The sequence below is a fragment of the Malus domestica genome, chromosome 01 (genome assembly GCF_042453785.1).
Source record: "Malus domestica chromosome 01, GDT2T_hap1".
NCBI classification, from domain to species: domain Eukaryota; kingdom Viridiplantae; phylum Streptophyta; class Magnoliopsida; order Rosales; family Rosaceae; genus Malus; species Malus domestica.
The window spans coordinates 25,842,141-25,853,037 of record NC_091661.1 but is presented as its reverse complement, the minus strand read 5'-3'; the positions used below and the strand labels follow the sequence as shown (position 1 = coordinate 25,853,037).

General features: G+C 36.9%; 2 protein-coding genes across 3 annotated transcripts; one reads left to right on the top strand and one right to left on the bottom strand.

Annotated features, from left to right (window-relative positions):
* Positions 1–1,944: 1,944 nt before the first annotated feature.
* LOC103437212 (high mobility group B protein 1-like) lies at positions 1,945–5,161 on the bottom strand. Of its 2 annotated transcripts, none has more exons than XM_008375676.4 (8): positions 4,948–5,161; positions 3,915–4,002; positions 3,642–3,770; positions 3,490–3,547; positions 3,332–3,376; positions 2,847–2,927; positions 2,679–2,762; positions 1,945–2,198 (listed from the first exon to the last, which is right to left on the bottom strand). In XM_008375676.4, exons 2-8 carry the CDS (start codon positions 3,983–3,985, stop codon positions 2,154–2,156), a joined length of 513 nt encoding a protein of 170 aa, XP_008373898.1. In that variant the 5' UTR covers positions 3,986–4,002; positions 4,948–5,161; the 3' UTR covers positions 1,945–2,153. The 2 variants fall into 2 exon arrangements, with proteins under 2 accessions (XP_008373898.1, XP_070675572.1); XM_070819471.1 differs by lacking the exon at positions 4,948–5,161 and adding an exon at positions 4,813–4,945.
* A 1,514-nt stretch (positions 5,162–6,675) lies between these two features.
* Positions 6,676–9,132, top strand: LOC103437223 (chlorophyll a-b binding protein CP29.3, chloroplastic-like). The gene is made up of 2 exons (XM_008375695.4): positions 6,676–7,723; positions 8,603–9,132. Exons 1-2 carry the CDS (start codon positions 7,193–7,195, stop codon positions 8,921–8,923), a joined length of 852 nt encoding a protein of 283 aa, XP_008373917.2. The 5' UTR covers positions 6,676–7,192; the 3' UTR covers positions 8,924–9,132.
* The last annotated feature ends 1,765 nt before the right edge of the window (positions 9,133–10,897 follow it).

Here is a 10,897-nt window from a genome sequence, read left to right as displayed (position 1 = left end):
GTCATTGCATCATTGCTACAATACAAATTGTTTGTTTGTTTCAGCACGAAAGTCATTGGTTCCATCGACCAAGCCATCTTCTTTTTCGCACTCAGATTGATGTGCATAGCACAGCTCCATGTGTTGTAGTTGTCTCCTTGAAGAGTTTTGGAGACCAAAATGTTCCCAGGTTGATCAAATGGATGTAATATGAATGGGTTCGAGATGTCAGTAGACATCTCTGTTGGTTTTGGATTGGCTGCTGATTCATTCATGATGATAGTATTGTTTGGTTAAGGTGTGAAAACGTTGGGTATTCAGAGTCACCAGAAACAATGCTCTGATACCATGTTAAAAATATGAAGCTGCTAGGGTTTCGGGTTTCTAGGATTTAGGATAAGCGAGGGAGAAAATAATGGTAGTTTGATTTCATGCAAATTCTACTTTACATGGAGTACAAGATTTATACAATAATACATGAGGCTATTCTAAGAAGTCAACCATGAATATCAATACATAATTTACACGGATCAAACTATTCCTCTAACTAAGGAAGACACAATATTCAATGATACTCCAAGATATTGTCGTTCAATATCCTTAAGATGTCATGATACTGATGAAGAGGATGAGTGGTCGATGAAAAAAATGTAAAACTCTCCTATAATTAGCTTTTGCTACAATAAAAGAAAAAAACGTTATTGGAACAGCATACGTGCGGCCGCTAATCACTGCGACAAAATTCCGACATAAACAAGCATAGTAACTGTGTAGTAATTTGGTTTTGGGTGGGAAATGACATTGAACATGATTAGTGTTGAGGATTATGCATGGAATGTGATCATTTAAATGGAATTTATATCTCATAAACATGATGAAATCATGGAATTTTATCATGATGCACTGCGGCATGCTACATTTTGTTACTGGCGACCATGTGACCATCACATTTCTCACTTTCTCACAACATGTTTCCGACAACGACAGGTGTGAAATCATGGCAATTCTCTCATCAATTTTCCTGTCACCATTTGATTATTTTTTTCCTGTAACTATAATGTCTAATCTATTTTCTTTACAGCATAATCCATCTGTTTGATCAGACTTATGTATAAAGCTCAGTGTAGATAAAGATAATTGCTTGGAAAGTGGTTTGCCCTTTCATTTGTTCTAAAAAGCATTAGCTTTTTCATAATTTCACATAAACCCTAATCCCAAAATACTTATCACAGGATTTGGTTTTTTTTTCTTTTCTTTGGGTGGTTACATTTTGTGTATTCGTTTTGCCTCGGTTGGGCCTCCCCTTTGAAAATGTTCCATATCAAATGTCATCATTCAGCTGCCCAGGCTGAGAGCCATATCCTCTAAAGGATCACATCATTCGTACACCTCAACACATAACGAAGTAAGACCCTATGTATTAGGGATACATTTAATTGTGTGTTAAGTATACGGATGGACTGGTCCTCTAGATGAACACAAGAATTTCTCCCGTGATATGATGGCAGTAGGGCAGGGGGTCCGGTTTACCCTCCCTCCGTTCCATGCCATACAAAATCGGAAGTTCCACACTTTGATCAAACCAGAAAGGTATAAAATTTCCCCGCGTCAACACATATCCGTGATATTTTTCTCTCCAAACCTTCCCTGGTTGTTTCTCCCCAAACCTTCCCGGTCCGAGGCCCGGCAAACGTACCCGGTCCGAGGCCCGGCAGGAGTCGGGTTTTGTCAGGTAAAATTGCCATCCCTTATGACTCCATGACATGACTCGGCAACTGAAACGAAATCATTTCAGGAATAAGTGTGCTACTCGATTTGGAGAAAAGAGAGCTAATGCTGATGGATAATAAGTAGATGACTCGTAAAACGATTCTTAATCGCTTCCACCTTCCATATCAAAGATCAACCCGTTCATCTCTAATTTAGTAAATAGAATAACATAGATATCATATCCTGCACGGCCAATGAACACGGTTTAAACACGGTATATACAACAATGGTGGTCAAGGTACATATAGATGATGTAACCTAGAAAGGCTACTTAGAAGATGCAAGGGCTCGGCATGCTTGATGCTTCCCTCTCAAATAAACAAGCATATTTAACATAAGTGAAAGGTGTCATAGTACAAGTCCCATCCCGTGGGAATGATTATGGATCAACCGGGCACGCCAGATCAGTCCTCATCTTCATCGTCGTCATCATCTTCTTCATCGTCTTCCTGCAATTTGAAAATTCCAATTTATGTTAACATGATCAGAGAAGCCCCCGTGATGAAAGCAATCCTAATTAGTCAAGTATGAACAAGGGAACAAATGATTTCCAAATATAAGATGAACCTCATGCATCCCATTTTGACAATCTAGTAGAGTATATAGTAGGACTGTAGGAACAATTAATGTTTTTTTTTTCCGATTAAAAGTAGGAGCAATTCATTTTTGTTCAGGTAAAAACTGTATCTATCTGACTCACTGCAACATGAACTACTTGTTCACAACAGAAATTGCAGTTGATTTTACACGTCATTTTTATAATAAAATGCAGCTCATACGTTTGAACTTTCTGATATTATAAGAAGATCTTGATAGCATCAGATGAAAGATCAGAATGCATGCAAGATATGAAAGTATCAAAGACTGAACAAAGCAAGCAATAGTACAGCGCAGCCGTGCAAGGATTCATATATGGCTGCGAAGATTACCTCGGCACTCTCTTCTTCTTCAACAACCTTCGCAATGGGTTTTGACTTTTCAGCAACTTCTTCCTCGTCATCCTCCGTCTCATCCTGATAGAAGACGTGACAGTCAGAAACTAAAGATAGAGAAAGGATGAAGGGTTTGTTTCTATTAACGTGCAAGTCCATTTATACCTCTTTGTTGTTGTAAGCTTTCATAAGTTTTTCATACTCCGTTTTCCTTTTTGCTGCTTTAGCTTCATATGGAGCTTTCTCCTACCAATGCCGGCCCAGTAAAAAATAAATTAGACAATAAATGCAAGGGACCAATCAATTGTGACCTGGACTGAATCTACAAAAAGAGAATTAAGCTTACAGAAACTAAGAACTTATATATCCTTTCCTCACTGACTATTTTAATATTCTGCTAAATTACCAACTTGGTACACAATTGAAGATGAAAATTCACCCTTCGACACTTCTGCCCTTTAAGTTCATCAGGCAGGCAACAACTACGAAGCCATTTACCCGAATGACAATGGCTATGACACACAACAAATTTCCATAGCCATTAAATTGCTTTGTGCATAGCTAGGTCCAGTGAGAGCACATTATATCATCCTCCATACATCCCAATACTGTTACTTTCAGAGGATAATACCTATACAGTATAGACTTACCGCAGGTGACATAGATTTCCACTTTTCTCCACCAGCTTTCCCCACCTTCATTCAAGCATCCAGTAATCTCATCAATATCCAACTAAAGATTAAATACCTACCAAACTAAAATAGACAACTCTCTACTAAATGAAACATAAAGTATGGTAGCTGCTTACAGCTGACACAGCTTTCACATTCGGATGCTCTTTCTTGTAAACCGTCCTGAACTCTTCTCTACATTAATTAATTAAACAGCAACTTATTATAAGATTCATTTAAAAGTCTTAACATGTTTCCCCCACCCATCTCATATAAAGAGAGTACTTACAGAAAAACAAAGAAAGCGCTCGCAGGTCTCTTTGGTTTATTGGGGTCCTTCTTGCCCAATTTTGCGTTCTTGGCAAGTTTTCGGCGGCTCTTGTCAGCCTCAATCGCCGCCTTTCGTTTTCCCACCTTTCTGAATTGAAGAAAATTAAACATAATATTAAATTTCAAGGAACGCTATTTAAGACTCACATCTGACACTGCCTCACTAATTCTTAATCTAAAGTTTCACTCAAGATAGTAGTTCATATAGAGAATTTTGATTAAAGAAAATTACACGTCCTCGACAGGCTTTAATACTTCTTTCTTGTCCTTCCTCACAGGTCCTTTGCCTTTGGAAGCCTTCATTCTCAACAGACTGATTTCTGGAAAAATACAATTAGATTAAAACACCACTGCCAAGTCCAACGGAAAGAAAACAGATATTGTAGTAACAATGGATGAAACCTGTGCACACGACATTTTGGACGGAATAATAGATGACGTCCAAAAAAGTTGTCAGTACACCCTACATTGGCCTATTTCAAAAAAAGGGAAATGATTTTCACAATCCATTTCTCCCCCTACAAACCCTTCTTTATGTTTTGGCCATGGGGTGTGTGAAAATCATTTCCCTTGAAGAAGTACGGAATTGGCCAAAAAGAAGTTCAAGCCCTAATTTAACGCTAGGGGTGAAAATTCAGGCCGCAAAACGGGCATATTACCCTAAAAAAATATACTAATTATGGATAATAATCAGGGAGCTGCTATTTGCCCTCGTAAAATGCCATTAAGCACTACAACCTAGTGCACAGAAAATACAGAGGGAAGGAGTGCAAATGACATTTTTTAAGTGCTAAAAACACTCTCTCTTTAATCAAACCACTAATCTTTACCTTAATTATGACTTTTCATCAAGTTATTAATCTTTTCCTTTTTCTTTTGAGGATGTTCTTCGAGTTATCAAAAGTTATGATACCATGCTGTATTAACATTAAATTCTAACCTTAAGAAAACCATTGCTGAATCTGAGAAGTCAAACCATTCAGTTCAACTTTCCAGGAAATTTAAGCAAGTTATACCACTGACAGAAGAGTAAAAATTTCTATATTTTCTCAGCAGCCAAGCAGAATTAATTATCAATACCAAATCAAAGAAATAAAACAACTAGGAAGAAAAATAGAATGATCACCAACCCAGATGGTTGAAATTGTCAACAGGCAAGTGAATTATGCAAACAAATGATCAGCAGACTGAAAATATGAGCAAAAATAATAAAATTTATAAATTAATCTGAGAGAAAAGTAAAAGAAAATGGAAGAATCGCATACCTCTTGGTTTTGGAGAGAAGCGAACGCAACAGGGGAAAGGAGAGAGAGAGAGAGAGAGAGAGAGAGAGAGTAGTGTGGCTAAAGCAAGTTCAAGCTAAGAAACCAAAGACATAAAAAGTAGAGAGATATTTGTGGGAAGTCATCCGGTCCATCGAGAGAGAGAGATGCCAAGAAGATATGTCTGTGAACTCTAGCAGCTGACACGTCTGGAGCCACTGAGCTGGTTGACCATTTATTTTCTTTTTTTCTTTTTTTTTGGTGAACTTTTTTTTTTTTTTTTTTAAATTTCTTTCTTTTTTATTTTTAATTTCTTTCTTTTTTTGGGCTCAGGTCATGCCACATGTATACACATACATACAAGATAATTGAGGGGTTTTGATTGGATAGCGTCAAAAATCATGTGTCGCAATATTAGTAAAGAGATACATAAAAAGGAGATAGCAAACCTAAAGCCGATACTATTTGGTATTGTTTAAATACAACTTCGATATTTATTAGTAAGTTGAATGGTTTGTTTTGTATGATTGTTGTACACAAAAATTTCTTAATAATTAAATGGTGAGAGTTATTATGTCATGTCTGTCCATTAGGAATGATGTTTTCAAAGTGTAACCCAGAAGGCTAGAGCACATCAATCCTATTTGGTTTTATGCAAAGCAATATTATATGTGTATAAAATAAAATATTATATTTTACCTAACGTCATGAGTTATAGGTGTTTACTGGTGGCATGAGGATCCTCTTTTGATCATATCTTTTAATTATGTTTGTTTATCGTATACCGTGCGATCGATATTTGTCAGGTACTGTTTATATTCAATTTTAAATAAAAGAATTTACAATGATTTCTGACCACATGATATACAATGAATGGACATGATTAGAGGATTACCGGGATCATCACAAATAAGATCAGAAGAGAATCCTCATTCGTGGAATTTCTCTTCTATTTCTTTTTTTTTTATTATTATTATACAACAACAACGGAATCAAACTTAAAATCTTAATATATAAATAAATATTTACAAACTTTTACATATTTCCTCTCAAAATAGATGAAGGGAACTTTAACGAAAAGCTTTTAATACTGTTCACAACGAAAAACCATATTTTTTACACTAAAAAGTCAATTCTAGTACTATTCACTTTACCTTTTATTTTGTCTTTTTCGTTAAAACTTAAAGCTTTTAAGTCATTTTCATTAGTTTTCCTATAGATGAATGCATGGAAAGTTTTGTCCATCTGTCATTGGACTTATTTTTTTATTTTTTTATTTGGGTTGAAATCTGTCATTGGACTTTCATGGCCTAAAGTCGGTTTCGGACCTGATTTTGGGAGTTGGGATCATACATGGGTGGTTTCCAACTTTCAAGGCCTTTATTTTGTTGGGCTTTGGCATCATTATTTGAGAAAATAATGAGTTTAAGAATTTAAGAAGCACTCTTACCACAATTACAATGAATTTAAGAAGCACATTGCTCCCATTTATTGGAGAAAATATATGGTGATGGTGAAATATGATGTGGTGTTATTAATTTATGTATTATAATATACGTGAATAATGTAATTAATATATCATTTACTTAAAGTTAGTACTAGTAAATAGATTTACGTGTTATAATATAAGTAAATTGATAATATACATGATGATGTGATAGTTACATTAAAGAATTTTTCCGTTTTTCGAGCTACTATGAAGAGATCTTACTCTAACTAGCTATATTACCACCTCAAAATGTGTATATTGCTAGGTGGTGAATATAAATCACATATTGAACCACAGATTGAGACATCTGTGTATTATATGTTCATAGTGTAACATGACAATTCTATGATAAAACTATACATTGTGTGGGGTAAAAGACTAAAATACATGTGCATATTCAGATTGAGATAATTTCCGAATCTCACACTTTAGAGCCTACAAAACAAGAAATTTAGACCGTTCATTTTATATTATGCGGTCCATATCTCTCAATCTGTGAACTCTGAAGTATGAGATCCAGAAAGAATCGCAATCCCTTTTATGAGGACTGAGACTGATGATGAAGGCATAACCCCACACCTACGTAAATTACATAGTACATACATATCCAAAAGATAAGGCTTTGCCAAAAGGTAAGGCCTAAAATTAAACATTCACATTTCACACACATCCTTCACAAAATTCCCACTATTTTTACACTATATAGCTCTCCGCTTACAGTCCCACCCCACCACCCTACTCTCCTCCATTTTTGAGACAATGACTGCCGCCACAGCCACCGTTACCTCCCACTTCTTTGGATCCCAACTCCGAACCCCAGAGCCCAGTTTCGGACGCTTCCAAGCCCGCCTTGGCGGCTTCGGAGGCTTCAGCTTCGGCACCAAGAAGTCACCACAACCTGCACCGCCAAAGCAAAAGCAAAAAAAGTTTGATGACGGCGAACGACTGGTATGGTTTCCGGGTGTTGAACCGCCAGAGTGGCTTGACGGATCTCTGCCCGGGGACCGTGGGTTTGACCCCTTTGGGTTGGGGAAGCCCGCCGAGTACTTGCAGTACGATTACGATGGGCTCGACCAGAACCTGGCCAAGAATGTGGCGGGTGACATCATCGGGACAAGGATCGAGACCGTGGAGGTGAATCCGACGCCTTTTCAGCCGTACACGGAGGTTTTTGGGCTGCAGAGGTTCAGGGAGTGCGAGCTGATTCACGGGAGGTGGGCCATGCTAGGAGCGCTTGGTGCTCTTGCCGTTGAGGGACTCACCGGTGTTGCATGGCAAGACGCTGGAAAGGTTACTTAATTAATCTAAAATACATCGTATGTGCATCACATGCTAAATTAAGTTTCATTAATTTGATTATTCCAAATTTGTTTTAGTTTTAGGATTCTAATGAAAATGTTTAGCTAGTGCGATGGATCTCAGTTGCCTGCTTAATACATGTACACTGTATGTAAATCATAGAGTTTATACGTACAAAAAAGTTATCAAGAACTTAAGAAATAAAAAAACACCAAAGTTCAAATCTTTCATCTATGTTGATAACAGATAAAATAATCTAATGTAATTTTTTTGATTTTTTTCATCAACCATAGAGTCAAAATTGACGAATTTTTCAGCTATATAAAGATATTAAAAATCGTATTTTAATAAATATATCTTCTATTTTATACATAGATTCTAGATATAAAACATTCAAGAGTGGATAAAGATAAAGATGTGCATGTGCCCATTGAAGCTTTTTCTTCTTATTTGTCCTGGAAATGCATTTTTTTTAATTTGTATTTATGACATATAGGCCGTATCTCGTATCTTGTAAGTATTATATAAAGAGCTGAGTATATACATATATCTGGCACAGCGTTTTCGTCGTCGTGTCTTAGTATAATCCATGCAAAAAACATATGATGGTCCTAACTCCAAAGGTAAGGTCCTTATTGACGATGAATGTGATGATAGAGATACTGAAAATGAAAGCCACACCATTCCAAATTCCAGGCTTGTTCTATACATCTCACACAATAATTTACTTAACCTATTAGTGCTCATGATAATCTGAGAAAGTTTGCCCCACAGCCGGAGATTTATCTTCTTATGTTTACAACACTCATCACGTAATTTAACATTACTATAAATTGTCGACGACTAATTTTCTTTTTACTGACTCAACAGGTTGAGTTGATCGAAGGATCGTCCTACCTTGGCCTTCCACTTCCCTTCTCCATCACCACATTGATATGGATCGAGGTGTTGGTGATTGGCTACATTGAGTTCCAGAGGAATGCCGAGCTTGACCCGGAGAAGAGGTTGTACCCGGGTGGCAAGTTTTTCGACCCATTGGGTTTGGCCTCCGACCCCGATGAATTTGAAAGGCTTCAACTGGCTGAGATCAAGCATGCCCGTCTTGCCATGGTCGTCTTCCTCATTTTTGGAATCCAAGCTGCTGTCACAGGAAAGGGACCTATCAGTTTTCTTCTTACCTTTAACAAATAAGATAATTAAAAGAAAAAAAAAATCAAGCTTAATTGTATCAGTCTATTCCTCTCTAGCCAAAGAGTCCAAGACTAAGATTAAGAGTACCCTTATCACCTATATATATATGGCCCTCCTTAGCTCTTTATCATATATTTAATTGCTATATTTATGCGAATTGTGATGTGATTTTGTACACTTATAAACTCATAATGCTTTGATTTTACAAATGTATAATTGTGGAGAAAAAACAGATAATCAAATTGTCATTTATCGCGGACGTCATTATGAACAATTTATCAATAAGAAAAAAAAAAGATGAAGAAGAAACGCCTGACATGTTGGGTGTAACCAACTTGGCTTCTTGTATCAAAGTTCGTTTGAATTCACCTTTCAATTAGTTTTGAATATCGTTTGAACAAAAAACTTTGTTTGGCATATGTGTGGTAAAAGTTTGTAACATACTAAAATATGTGAAACTATTAATATTTTAACGAGTAATTTTTTAAGTAAGACTGTAACTTTGCATTATTTACCCTAAAATAAGGGCCAAACATATCGATGAGCATAATTTGGACGATGTGTAGGAGGTGTGGACTTTTATGAGGTTCAAGAACTAGTGGACTTTATTTTATGTTCAAATTAAGATTTTGTGGAGTTGTAGGTTCAACTCCAAGGACCTATTTTAGCCACCTTGGATCACCTTATCTCCAATCATTGGCACAGTGTATTCAGATATGTGATGTAAATAGATCAATTGTTTAATATTTGGCGTGTTTCGTTAAAACTTTCTTATATTAAACCTTGCTGTGCAAATTCAATGGGCACTAGCAGTCTTAGCTGCCTAAAACATCTTATCATCATAGTGTCTTGCACAATCACATCCCACCCACCGAGTGAGGATTCTCGCCGGATCCTCTTTGTGAGGATTCCGGGAATTCTCAAATCACATTCGTTCATCGTATATTGTGCGGTTATAAATCTTTGTAAATTTTTTTATTTAAAATTGAATATAAATAGTACATGGCGAAAACAAGCAGCATGATGTACGATGAAGGGATGCGATTGGAGGATCCAGAAATTCTCACAAAGAGAATCTGACGAGGATCTCTCTCGCCACCCACCCTCTCTTGATATCCAATAATAACAGATAAATTAACCCCAAAAGAAAATTGATAATGGGTAGTTCAAGAGTAAGCTAAATAAATAAAATGGTAAATTACATAGTAGCACCTCAGGTTTGAAGTCTATTACAATCTCATACAACAACTTTAAAACATTTCACTTTCATACCTCACATACTATTTTATTTCAAAATAATACATCCGTTACATTTTTTATCCATTGATCCGTTAAGCGTTGACGTGGCTGCCACATTTGTGCTGATGTGGCTGCCACGTGGCAAATAATTTTTTTATACATTAAAAATATTATAATATTAATCCTATTAAAAAAAAAACCAAACCCAGAAATGATTCCCCGCAACCCCACATCCCACCCCTTACCTATCTCTTCCTTCCTGTCCGTCCATGCCCTCCACCCCCTACCCATCTTTTCCTTCCCTTCCGTCCATGCCTTCCACCCCTACCCATCTCTTCCTTCCCGTCAGAGTTGAATAAAAAGCTCAACTTGTTTTGAGCCTCTCTTACCAATATCACAAATAAAACGAGTAAAATAAACCCTAGAACCCTAATCAAATCAATTCCAAACTCTTATCTGAAAATTTAAGGGATTGCAAATACCAATTCAATCACCAATCGAGACCGAAATGCACAAATTTCAACAAATTCAATTACAGAGAAAGAGAGATAGTTGAACCTCGTATTGGTCGTTGCTGCCGTAGCGCTCGTTTCGTTCTCCTGAGACGACGACGTCTTGTCGGTGTCAGTTGGGATGTCCCGGTCAACGGACGGCGACGGGGCCGAGACGATCTCCGTGGGCTGGGTCAGATCAGATAAGGGGTGGGTCGGAGGCCGTGTTGGGTATTGTCGATCA